Below are 14,314 nucleotides of genomic sequence, written 5' to 3'. Positions count from 1 at the left end.
GGTCATAATTACTTCAATGTTACACGGTTTTTGAGAATTACACAACGATGGCACGTTGCTATGCTTATTCCAAAAGTCCATCACTGTGGTGTAGTGAATGCCCGTTGAAAACACGATGTGATTCTGCCATCTTCATATCCAAATTCCATGTTTAAATAAGTGCTTGTTGACTCTTAAATTATTAACTTAAAGTGTCTGTCAGTCAGTTGGATTTTCTTCTCACAGCATTCTTGGTTTATACAAGCGTTTGTTTTTCTTCTTGAATTCTTGTGGCTCTGCTGTATTAATGTCAAAAGATCCTTGATAATCTGCAAAGCCATTCAATTCATTTTAATCATTTAGAAGAGCAGTTTGTCAGGTGCCATCTAGCAAAAATGTTGCTGCTTTAAACACACTGAGTACTGCTGTGTCTCACTGCATAACTCGCTGACCTTCAGAGTGTGTGGTCATTGGATTAGTTTACTTTCTTTTAATGTTTTGATTGGGGTTTTTTTTTTTTAAATTATTTTATTTTATTTTATTTTATTTATTCTATTACTTCTCTGCCTTTTCTTTCTGTTCATTCTTTTGTTTGAATAATTATTAAACCGAAGGGTAGTTGTTCTACTGAGGCCAGTATGTCTTCTCATTTTTCATCAGGTTGAAGACACACAACAGGCTACATTTACATGCAGTAAAGAGCAGGCATACAAGGTTTGTACTAATGATTGTAATGGTTTCAACTTATGTCCAGCTAATAAACCAGCATGGGTAGAAGAAAAGGTTCTGAGACTAGTTCATCTAATAAACTGCAATTTCCTGCCATGGTTAAAAAAAACATGTTTCAAGCATTAAGGTTGATATGTACCTGAACCTCATTTCTTATATACATTTTTTAATTGGTAGCAAGTGGTTGGCAGCAAATACATAATTAGTTTATTGTAAATTAACATACCCAGTTATATAAGTGATAACAAGTCTTACATGTTACCTTTCCTAAAAATAAAAAATAAAAATTGTGTGAAAAGAGCAAGGAGCAAAAGAATATTGATATAATATGTATTAATCTTGTCCATTTTTTTCCACTGTTTGGCACACGCTTGTGGAAATATTTAACTCCAAGTCAGAATTAACATTTTATTATTCTCTTCATTTGCAAAGGGACCACTCTTTTTATTTTTGTATATTCTACTTAAAAAACTTTCTTTTACTGATTTAGCGTACTGTAACAGCATACTGTTAGTAAGGCTTTTCTGCATGGAATTTACATGTTTTCTCTGTGTGGCTTCTCTCCAGGTACTTCAGCTTCCTCTCACCATCCAAAAACATGCATGCTGGCTTAACTGATCACTCTAAATTCTCCGTAGATGTGCATGTGAGCCGCAATAGTTATTTGTCCTTCTGTGTTGGCCCTGTGATGGACTGGCAACCTGTACACGGTATACCCCGCCTCTTGCTCAATGATTGCTGGGATAGGCTCCAGCTTCCCTGTGACCTTTAATTGGACTAAGTGGTTAAGAAAATGACTAACTGAAAACCAAACTACAGTAAAAGCTTTACTCAAATGAAAATTATTCACATCTGACATCAGAAAAAGCTTAACCACAAAGACTACTTTAGTCCTCAATGATCTTCTGACACAGACTCAAATGGTTGTGTGTGCCAAACCACCCCATATGATATCAATAATCCAGCAGAAATGTCAGGGAATAAAAGTTACAGCGATTTCATTTAGATACTAAAGTATTTATTAGATTTTTTTATTGACTTCATATAAATCTAGCTAAGGTTTTCAAAAATTTTGACATTTAATTCCAAATAAAAAAGGGAGGTAAAACCTTTCTGTAAAAAAATACCCTAATTTAGTTCAACATAAACTGCTTCGTGTATATTTGAGCTCTTTCTGTTATATTTAACGATAAATAAGACCCTCCTCCTCCAGGTAAAGCTATCCTTTTTATAAATGACATTAAAGATGAAACAAAGTCCTTTGGTAAATGCCACTGAAGGCTCCTAAAATGTAAGGGCCATGTCTGTCACAGAGGTTTCTCTAATATGTGATGATTTAAGAGGTGACAATGACAGACTGTGGGTGAACTCAATCTATAAGTTCCTACAATGCAAAGATCTGCTTCAGTGATGAGAACTGGCCTGTGGTACGTTTCAAAGCTGTCTCTGAAAAGGAAATCAATACTTCCTCTGAGCTGCATAGGAAGCTAATCGAAGTTTTTAGGAACAGATAATGAATGCGAGATGTCAGCTGTTATACAAAAAAAAAAAAACAAAAAACAAAAAACAGAAATAAGCTTTTAAGGTTGAAAATAAACCTCCCTTCAGTTCCACATTTGTAATTATGACACCCTTCACAACACTTTCTTTTCTATGAGGGAAAACAATTTCTTTGCACGCAAACATTCCGAATAAAAAAAATCAAATTTTCTTAACGCCTCAAGGGTATTTGGATTTAACTAGGTTCATCATTCCAGTTCAACAGCAGTTTTTTTTCCCCCATTACTGTCAAACACATTGTCCCGTTGTGGCAGTAGATTTGCCTCTTTACAACTAAACAAGACACTAACTTTTTAACACATGTCATAAAGCTGAGACATCTCATTCAGTGCACAAGGGCCCGTGTTGATCTGAGACTTCAGGCGTGCCATTGGAGAGAACAAACGGTACGTCATTTGACAGTTTCTCAGATGACAGGCCTGTCACCAAACAGCCAAAAGATTAGAAGTGTAGTTCACTTGACACACAGTCCACAGGGAAGTGTCTTAAAAACCTTGCCCCATTTAAAAAAAAAAAAAAAAAAAAAAAAATCTTTAAGTGTGGGTGGTAGGCTAAGATTGGGGTACATAACAAATAAAGCAGCGGCCTACAAAAGATCCAGAGGGAGCACTCTATGTGCATCCTCGGTATCCATTTAACAGGAGGGCTTACAGCAGCCAGCTACTTAACAGCTGAACAGAAGTGCTATATTACTCACCAAGCTCAGCTGGAAACACTATAGAAAATGTGTTTGCCTAGGATCTGCTCTCCTTTATCAATCCAAAACAGCAGGGATCAGAGCTTTAAGCAGTATGCCAGGGCTCCAGCAATAGCAAACAACATTTCAGACAGGAAAAAAAAGGAGAAATGGTTGCACAAATAAGATTTCAGTTTTGTCTTTGTAAATCCTTTAAAGCTGAATCTAACACAGCACATCCTACTGAATTCCCACCAAGACTATTCAAAGACACTGCCTTGGAAAAGACACATGCAGACTTTGAAATACAAGCTGAAGTTTCACACACAGACAGGAAAACCTATAAAGAAAAAAAAAAAAGAGAGAGAAACAGGTGCAAGGGTACTCAGTTTGAGTCTCACCGATGAAAAGGTTCCATTCAGCATCGAGGTCTGCTTGGTTTGCTAAGCAGCCCCTCATAACGTTGTGACAGTAGTTGGGACAAGGCTTCAGGCCAGGCATGCTGCGGCAGTACGGACAGTACAGCATCTTGGTCAGGGCTCTGACACACGCAGGAACTACGTTCACCTGCAAAGCAAAAGAAATGCTCTTCAGGACATGTAGTATGATACATGGAGATGAAATTGATAATATTGCACGACACAAGTGACATTTGAAACTTAAGGAGGGACGGGACTCAAATGCATTCCAGCTCCTGACAAACATCCCTGCACTGTATCACTGGATTCTCCCAGGCTTGAAATGTGACAACCCACAAGATAAACTGTATGTTGATACAAGGTTTACAACTCTGTCCATCTCAATTCTTTTGTGAAAGCTCTGCCTTTTGTTGTTGGTTCATGTCATTGTATTAGCTAGAGTGAAAGTGACAGGATTCTCACGTCTGCTTTCCTTCCGAGGTGGGGATGCAGAACGGAGAGAATATCTGATAATTGGCCTGTCAGACTCTGTATTCATGCTTGACTTTAGATTTTGTGTGGCATACATTCTCGAGTGTACTGCTGTGTGTGTGTGTGTGTGTGTGTGTGTGTGTGCAGGGGACGATGCAGATCGGACAGTGAAGGGCCATACAGTTGCCTTCTATACGCAGAGAGATTCATATCTAGAAGAGACACCAGTCTACCGAAAAAAAAAAAAAAAAAGGACACGCAAAGGTAGTTTTTCTCAATATGAAGGCAAAATAAAACAAAAAATATAATAAATAAATGAATAAATGCAATTTAAAAAATAATTTAATATTTGCTATTTACTCAACCTTGACATTTTTCTTTTAGTTTCTTCCAGATTATGAGGCTTTGTATACTGTGAGATGGAACAAAGTAAAGCCGAAACAAAGACTGCACAATGCCTACCGATATAAATACTGCACAGATTAAAAGACAAGAAAAGAAACATAAATTGACCTGGAAAAAGAAAACCACCTTAGTGTACTATGACAAGTTCCATGGCAACATCACAGGCTCTGTGTGACACCACATCCAGCATCACTCTGCCATTCAGTCTGTTTTTAACATTTCATTTACACTTTGATTCGGCTGTTGCGATGACCAGGCCACCTGTGTGTGTATATTTGTGTGTTAGGGGGAAAACAGATGAGTAGGTTGAGATGAGATAAGGCAGAGGCAGACCAACAGACAGAGGGAAGGCGGAGATTCCACTATTAATGTATTAGCTTCCACTATTGTTTGGCAACAAACAACACGGATCTAATCGACCATCTTTGGCATTTGCAATCTGCCACAAACATCACGCCATGTCTTGTAATAAAGCCATTAAAGGAGGTTGGTGGATGTCATTTTCACCACTGCATGCTTCTAGTCTTGTGAAATGTTTATATGTTTCAGAGATGGCAGTGAACATATGTGACTCTTCGACAAACAAGTTTAATTTGACCATGTTTCATAGCAGACATGTATGAAACTTATTCATGAAAAAGGCTTCTAAACCCCTACAGCAAACTGATAAAACTATATAATGGTAAATTTAAATGGTTGTATAGCAACAATTTGTCTCTCTGTGTTAGCCTCGTGATAGACTGGCAACCTGCCCAGGATGTACCCCGCCTCTTGCCTAGTAGCTGCTGGGATACGCTCCAGCTCTCCTGCAACCCTGAATATGAATAAGTGGTATAGAAATGGATAAATGGATGGATGGAAAACAAGTTTATGTAAGAATGCAGAAATTATCTAAACCTGCCAATACAGGAATGTTAACTCAGCCTGGAAGTTACCAAACCCAGAACGCTCATCACACATTTTGTTTTTAATACAAGTTTATAAAGTATGCAAATGAGACATATTTGTCCAAAAGAGGACAACAAATGTGAAAATATTATTATATGTTGCATATGAATGCATAACAGGATGCTAATAGCACCAATAAATATAATATAAATACATATAGGCATGTGTTTTGGATACCTGAATTTCAGATTCTTACAATTTGCAGGGTTAAAAAAAAAAAAGAAACAAACCTCATATTTCAAACTAGACTGTCTCAGAAAACAGCAAGAACAATGTTGGACATTTTATGATGAAAAACAAATGCAGTAACAAAGTGAACAACTGTCTGATGCAGAGCTATGAAAATTCAAAATAGAATATTTGATCAAATCAATTTTAAATTTTTAAGGTTTCTGTTGTTTCACACTGTAAAATCTGTAACCTTCAGCTTGACCTCGCTCTTTAGGAGACTTTGTGCAAAGGTTGAAATCAGCTACTTGTATTTATGTGCATGCATACATAAATACATTCATGTGTATATATGTACATATATGAATATATATATATATATATATCTTTACTATGGCATTAAACATTACCTGTGAGTTATTTATATTTTTTTTATTTCCTAAATCACAGTTTTTTTTTTCTTTAAAAGAAAGAAATTAAATCAAACAGAGAAAGAGAGGGCAGTACAAAAAGCCAGAGCCACTGCCAACAACGTGGACAAACAAGAAGACAGAGGGACAGATACAGATGAAGCAGATGGAGAGAAGACTGGACAAGACAAACAGAGGGAATAGGCAGGTGCTGTCACCACATTTGGACAGAGAAACAGAACCAGCTAAATGCCAAGCATTGTGTTTGCTGTAGAAAGAAGAAGCTTTCATTCCTTGAGGGGCTTTCAGTTTTAAATGCAAACTTTTGGTTTTATCACAATAATACTTATCATTATGTTAGTAAAAAAGCGATAAATGCCTACATTATTCACCCACACAACTTTTGCAGCAGTTTTCACCAACAGGCAACTTATCATTAGATTTTGACTTGTGCCTCCATTGTGCTTCAATCTTCAAAAGTTACCACTGTATACATAAATTCACAAAGTTAGCCTGCTGTATGCAATTTACCTATCTGCAAGAAGACAGGACATAGACAGTTTTAAGATTACACTTCCATTCCTGCTGCCAGCTTAATTCATCTCCAGCAATCTCTCTACCCCATTCCATGTCAATAACTCAACTCCCAAAGATCAAATGTAACATTTTCCTATACATATACTTGAATTATTTGATTTCACTGGCTAATTTGCATAGAAATATGTTTTCCACAGTGACAGAGGAAAAAGAAGAGAGCTATTCCCATTTGTGTTCTCAGATGGTTCAGCCTGGTCCAGCCACTGTACTTGTGAAAGGACATTAAATTTAGTCTCAAAAACCATTATTTGAAAAGAAAAAAGAAAAGGTGACATGTTAACTTTCCAACATTCTTAAGTTAATACATGAAGACAGAGTTACAAGACTATAAATAACAGCAACACTGCAGTGGAAGGCAAAGAAAGCGGTATGGTATTTTATCTAATTATTATTTGCGAGCAGTGATTTAATTTATATTAGCTATACCACACTATTGTTTACCGTCCTACAATAATAACATATAGCAATATTCTTTTAGGGGATTAAACAATATACAGCATTTCTTGGATCTGACATTTCAATTACACTTGGCCTACTTTCAAGGCAGACAGTTTAAGATACAGAGGAAAATTTGCATAATTTTCTTAACAGAAGATCAGCTTCAAACTTACTCTCTTTATTCCACATGGTTTTTCACTGGCAACCCCAGAAATGTATTTTGTACTGTAAATGGTTGAAATATTTTAATCTGCCCCAAAGCTTAGTAAGAGTTTGGAAAATTTGCATTAAAATTGAGCCTCCTGACAAAATTATCTTACAGCAATTTCTTTTCTTCAGTGCCGTTGCTGTGCCCAGCAGTCGTTGGTTTCCCTGGATGAAGGGTAATCTGATAATCTTGTTAGCACTTATTTACAGTTGAGCAGAGGAATATTTCACAGCAGGCTGTGGAAAAAGGCTCACAAGTGAGATGCTTCAGATCCAGAGTAAGATTAAATCACTAATCTACTCATCTGATGTTTAAGTGCTATGATAACACTGCAAGGGGAAAGTGTTTGTGCACGAGGAAAATGTGCATGTTATTAAGTGGTGCAGAAAGTATAAAGACATTAAATGTGCAAGAAGCGATGTGCACATATAAAATACCCAGCAAGTGTTAATTGTGTTAAAGTGGGTCTTGCTGAAAGACTGAAGTTAAATTAATCATTTAAACATTCTCAAAATTAAGGAAAATAGAGTTACTCATAATGGGTACACTCACTCTGATATATATATATATATATATATATATATATATATATATATATATATATATATATATATATATATATATAAACATTTTGCTGCCAATGTTTATTGACATTTTCTATTAAAAAACAAAAAAACAAACATTTAAGTCTCGGCTTTACTTTTTGCCCACTATTGCATAATTTCTCTTCCTTTTTTGGCAGGTGAGTGGGGCAGGTGACTGCTTCTGAAAATTTTATTTAAAAAAAAAAAAAATTAAAAAGCTTGCTAATAATAGAGCAGCTTAATTGCAGCCCATTAAGGCCACAGTGAGGAGCCTTTTTATTCACCTTAATTCAATATCAGCAATTAGATTAAAAATAATTTTTAAAAAAAAGTAAGACTTAATAAAAAAAGACCCGGCTCGCTGTAGTAATGGGAGATAACTCTGGAAAATACTCTTAGAAGACGCCACCTTGTCTCTCCGACAAGGTGTTGTCATGTGCATATGGTATGAACTCCCTTTAGGCGTAACAGAGTGGGAAGAGCGCAGACGATGGAAATTGCTTTGTGCCACCAAGTAATGAAGTTGTGAGAAATGACAATGACTTTTCAAGCTACCAAGGCCAATCAAGGGGAACACTAGTGGGACAGAGTCTATTGCTAAAAAAAAGTCTCAATAGTTCCGTCATAATTATTGTGACAGGTTGCATCGCTTTGCGCTGATTGGACAAGGATGTAAGACTGCAATGCTACCCTGGCGTCCCCACTCAATTCCACAGCCATTAGTGTCAATGGCAATATGAGTGATCTGTCACTGTGCAAATCAGACCACCATCTGCTGCCAAGAGAAACATGTGCCTGATTTCACAAATCACTGTGTAAAACTTCACTCGGGTTGATTTCTTCCAAAGGAAACAGTTGCATTCCAAAGGAAACCTTAAAGACTTCAATGCAAAATTAAAAACCTATTTATTGCAAAAATGATCAAAATAATCTGATTGCAATGAATATCTTTTATGAATTGCAGATTTCATTCAGTAATATAAATATGGTGTAGCATTATTTGTTATATGCATTTGACAGTATAACTGTTCTTCTGCAGCAGGTAACAGATACAAAACTGCCCTCTCTGTTTTTGTTATTTAGTAAAATCTTTCATAGCTTTCAATTCCACAACATGACAGCTTTACTTTGTAGCCAAATCAAGATTTTGTTGCAAGAAAATGTGTCATTTATTAGTGAAATGAAAACTGTAAGGAATAAATAAATGAATCGATAAATGATGCTTATATCAGGGAATATTTCAATAGGTTTGCTAATAAATAATCTTTTATAATGTGAAACTGGACTCATCAGAGAGGTACTGCATTTATTTCAGCGTAAGGTAAACTGACCTTTACCATATTGTTATAGTTGTCTAAACATTCCCACTTCTTAATCAGAAAAGTTCCAGAGCAGAACATTTTCCATTTGTCTCTGTGGAAGTTGCAAACAGAGGCCCCTGATTTTTCTTTTGACAAAACAAGAATTAAGGTACACAGCAGATATTGTCAGATTCCCTGTCTGTTAAGAAGATGGAGTGACAATTTTAAAGTTTAAATTCACTCAAATTGGGTTTTTATTTTGTACAGAAACCGTTTGCATTTGGAAAGTTATTTTAAAAAGTGAAAAAAAATGAAACAGGTTTTGTAGAGACAGTAAAAAAACACACTGGCCTTGGTGCAAGATGATCTGAGGACCCTTTTTGCTACTGTAAAGCATGCATATTTAAACTAGAGAGCTTTAGAGACCAAATGAGTGAGTGAAAAAAAAAAAAAACAACTTGGGATGAACATTAAAAAAAAGTCAGACTGGGGACCATATATGCACCAAAGCTGTCAATACAGTCTGTTGCACTTTGTACTTTTACTTATCACACCTCTCTACGCCTCTCTGTGAACTTTAGCCCCTCCCTTCTCTGCTTTTTAAATGTAAGATGGAGCCAAGACAATTCCAGAGAGGCCACACTAAAATCAGTTGATGTCACATCAATGAATGTCTGAGAATGACAGATTAAACAAAATGTGAGCAGCTGGGCCTCGATAAAACAACACAGTGGCACTTGGTGGGCCCCTGCGACCCCCCACAAGTCAGCTCAGGTCTGTCTTTGTCAATGCACCGGGATCACCCGTTGATGTACCCTGACTTGTACCGTGCTCCAAGCATATCTGGAGTAGGAGCACAGGCTGTTTCTTTAATTTACCACGACAGGTGCAAACATGTTAAAAGCCAAGCACGCCCTGTATGATGACTATGCACCGTGTACTATGAGCCAGCCATCATCTCTGGCGAGTACAAGACTTTACAACCCTACATTGTTATCCATCTGTGGTGGTGCCTCCCGAATGAAAGTGTAGCATTCACTCTGTCCATCGGACTCTAAAGGTCTGCAGTCCAGCCTGAATGTCAGGGCCAAACATGTCTCTGGTGGCTGCCAAGAAACCTCTGGACAAATGTCACAACACTGGAGCTGACAACCTTCTCTAAGTGCTTGTTAAATAAAGATGTGGTGCCACACACTTGAAATCAAGGTGCAAAAAAGAAGTCATAAGAGTGAAATAGGCAGCCAGGATTTGATGATGTGACATATTTTCACTCCTGGGTAAGACAGATGGACCAGAAGTACTTTCATGTTAAAATTTTATGGATATTCCCCACAATTTCTGAAAATTTCCAATTTCTTTCTTTCTTTATTTTTTTTTCTTTTACTCTCAGAATGTCCTCTCACTCATGCTCAAACTGCCTGAGTCAGAATCTTTTAGAGTTCCCAACATGAAATAGAAGGCAGCAAAAGTCCGTACAAAGTATGTACAGTACATTTCTTTATTATCCTTTCATATAATTTCCTTGTATTCCAAACCGCACGCTGTCTTTCACCCCCCCCCCCCCCCAACATTTAGCAGTTCACCGCAGATCAAAATCTTTTAATTAAAAAGGACATCTTTGGTGCAGCACATTTCCCAATGACGTGCCAGCCTTTTTGAGCCAGTTGCCATCTGCCATCACAGCACTGTGGCTGAGGCCTTATCCCCTGCAAGCTGTCTGAGCTGTGAGCCAGTGAGAGGGGAGGAAACAGTCAGACAGAAAGAGGAGCGAGAGAGAGAGAGAGAGAGAGAGAGGGAGAGGGAAGTTTGTATGGCGCATCTGTATCAGTGGACATTAGCTACCAAACATGGATGGAGCAAGTTCTCTTATTGAAGAAGTCACTTAATCTGCCCTGAGAAAAATCCTCACTCAAGATGTTTTAGTTCTCTATCAGGGCACTTAAACTGAAGTATTTTAGTATCTACTGGATAAATAGGTCCTATTGGTGGTTTCTAATACATTAAAATATTTCACACCCTTTCTTTAATCCATTTTCATTTAAATATGTTGAGCTGTTCAACAGTCATTCATTTAATTTAGATAAATTGCCATGTTTTCTGCAAAATCAGATAGTCACAGATTATAGAAGTTTTTTTTTTTTTAAATCAATCGTTACTATTCTATTTATCAAAATAGCAATTTAAAAGTAAAATTTTAATTTTGCTTATTCATTTATTTGTTTATTTATTTTACATAGCTTGTGTTTTTTATTTTTACAGTTATTTTAAAGCCATGTGTTTACAAATCTTATACATATATTTCTTAATCTAGTTTTAGTTATGTAATTATTAATAGTAATATAATGTACTTATGTGGTGACCAAGATGGCGTTCCATAGAACTAACCACTGCTGCCTGCTATTTCAAAGTCTGTTTTGATTTTGAAGAATCTAATATTAAATTAAATTGTTTCTGAAAATGTTGTGAAACAAACTCTGGTTTTCATTTCTTCGAAATCTGTGAATCATTAGTGAATCAAAGCACAAAAGTAATTTTCTTTCATTTAGGCAGAGTGTGCATTTCAAATAATGTTTGTTCAAATATCAATATTTTCAAAATCATTTGTTTATTCAATGTTCCAGTGAAATTGCAGAAAAATGGCAGGTGGTGGAAGGTCACCAACAGGAAAGAGAAGTAATATAATGTAAAAAAAAAGAAAAAAGAAAAATAGGACATCAAAGGGGACATTTTGCTTTTCCTTTGCAGATTTCATAGGTTGATTTGACAATGCATAAAGTTCCAGTCTGTCCATGCTTCCTTGAGCTTAAAATGTTGTACTTTTTGTAAAATAAAAATACTAACTTTAAATTTTTTACCGCACCAGTAAAAAAGTTAAGTTAATATATATGTCATATTATTTTCATTGTATTAACAATGAAATAATAAAGACAGTCAACAAGGAAACCACGGAAACAAATGACAGCTGGTCCTACTCAGATCAGCAAATGTATCTGTGAGGCTGACAATCTGAGGTAAATGTGTAAAAGTTAGAAACTGCTGTAGACCTTAATGTGAAATTATCTGACAGTTCATGGTTCAAAATGAGTATATAATGAGATCAACGTTATACTGTAAGCCATCAGGGAAAACAAATCCCCTTGTGCAAAATACCCTGCTTGCTTCCATCATCATGACTAAAAATGCACAAAGGCCTAGACTGGCTTCCCATGTGTATGCAGAGTGAGTGATGAGAGCTTTAAAAGCTTGAACCTTTAACCACTGAAAAAGTCCAAATCCCTGCAATCTTCTCTGAGCAGGTCTTAATGTGGCTGGACTGTGTTTTAAGTACATCCAGGATAAAACTCTTAATGGTCATCATAAACTGTAAGCCAGAGTCTGTCCTCTTAATCCAGGATATAGGCCCAGGAAACTGTTCAGTGCAAGGCGAGTGAATCCCATTTTATGGAGTGATATCTCTCCTGTTCTGGATGCTTTGCTGCATGCAGAGCTGTCTGTTAGCAGTAATTATGTATGGCTCATCATTGTCGGTACATCATCCTGTGCTAAAGAAATGTGGAGAATTGAAATGACAGATGGTTAAAAAGAAGCTGTTTTTTTGGAAAAGGCACATTTTGTCATTTTAAACTCGCAGGCCAGGGAAATTTAACAATTAATTTAGTTTTCTGGGTTCAAACCATAAGTGATCTCTTGCTGGAGTCACTCACCACAAGCTGCATGCAGACATCTGACAGAAGTCACATGTTTTCTGACTACAGTGGTATCAGTTATACCTTCAAAGATAACAATGAAAAAAAAAAGAGAAATTCAAGTGTTTAGTGTTGGATTTGGATTCACGGGGGAGTTATTACACTGATGCTGGGCTAAGGATGGACATTCAATATCATATTGGATTATTTTAGAATATAGATCAATGAATGTAGAAATCTGACTTTTTTTACCGCTAGCATTAATGGTTTATCATACATGTAATTGAATCTCAAAAACAAATCGATTAAGACTATTTGCCACAACCTTAAACAGCAACAAGCTTCTTCTCCATTGTATTGGCTAGCATTGGGTCCTGCCCCAGGCGGTGCACACAGCCCTAAGAGGCGTTACCGCATGTGACATAAACCACAAAGTATGAGTGAAAACTATGGAATTTAGGTGTTCCTTTCCAATCCTAACTTTTTTTTCTTTAAATTATTTGAACCAATGGATCTTATGACATGAAATAATCTCTCTGGTTGGTTCAGAAAAGTATTTTTCTATAACGTCTTCAACCACCTGCGTAACTGCGTATCTCTGTTCACTAATGTGAACATCAACACATTACATTCCAGAGTTCAATCTACGATCTCTGCATTTGCTTAGACATTAAGTTTTTCAATACTCATCACCTGCATTCTTTTGTCAAATGACCATCACGTCAATCCCACAGACTGATCCATTGACAACAGTTTAGCTATAAAAACATACTTAGCAAAACCCCTATATATTTCAGCTCTTTACTCATTACACTTTACAGTGGCAAAAAGTTACGTTCCAGTAACTAACTTTACTTATTCATCCCAAAAGCCCACCTTTGCCCATTTCTCACGTTAAAGTTTGCTGCTTTTAAAAACTGAAACCAGTTACAGTCAAAAACTCAGCTCTGTGATGCTTCCTTTAGCTGTTATTTGCCATGAATGGCCATGTGGTTAAAGTGAAAATATCAAGTGTAGCATGACACTGCTTTGCTGCCATAAACCAATCTAAAGTAACTAATAAAAGATACTGAAATTCAAAACCAAGTTTGAAATGACTCTTGATGTGTGTTATGTATTTCCAGTTGAGTGCACCTCAACTTTAATGATGACAAACATTAATAATCCTCCATTTTTTAATGAAGGTATAACTACTCTAGCCCCAGCCTGACAACAGCCATGTCCTAAATGCTTGTCACATCTCTTTGCAAAGTCAGCTAAAGTGTGTATCAGCTTGGCAGATGATGAGACTAAGGTGGCCTTCAGTTGAAAGGCGTCACTGTAATTACATCTTATAAGCATCAGTTTATCCCACTCCCATTCTCTCCATGAAACAGATAAAACTAAAAAAAAAATTAGAGCTAATGAAGCCTGTTTGCAACTTGCAAGTCAAACATAAGAATTTGAATCATCATAATCATCATTTTGTACCTTTGCTTGCAGTTTTGTCCTTATACCATCACAACTGAAACAGGGAAAGTTTTCTAGCATGACAAAGCAACTAATCACTGACTACAGCCAGCAGATTAGGAGCAATCCTCACGTAGTTGTAGAAGTGATGCTAAATTCAACACTTTTATGAAGAGTAGTTTGCTGCAACTACTACTAACTTAACAGAATAAGAAACAGTGTATAGTGTCACCTCCACGTTCTGTGGCACAGCAACCAAGTTTTTATAGTAGTTATGAACCATATT

General features: G+C 36.5%; 1 protein-coding gene across 1 annotated transcript in view; it reads right to left on the bottom strand.

The window, feature by feature from the left end:
• Positions 1-14,314, bottom strand: part of LOC306755224 (glypican-6-like) — a gene marked incomplete at both ends in the record, with an annotated part of 145,440 nt that overhangs the window by 50,035 nt on the left and 81,091 nt on the right. Inside the window, one exon of the mRNA XM_079239532.1 lies at positions 3,346-3,511. Coding sequence (XP_079095658.1) covers positions 3,346-3,511 — 166 coding nt within the window. The remainder of the gene's footprint in view (positions 1-3,345; positions 3,512-14,314) is intronic.

Source organism: Telmatherina bonti (assembly GCF_933228915.1).
Source record: "Telmatherina bonti genome assembly, chromosome: 1".
Lineage (NCBI taxonomy): Eukaryota > Metazoa > Chordata > Actinopteri > Atheriniformes > Telmatherinidae > Telmatherina > Telmatherina bonti.
This window is presented reverse-complemented; position numbering and strand designations above follow the sequence as displayed.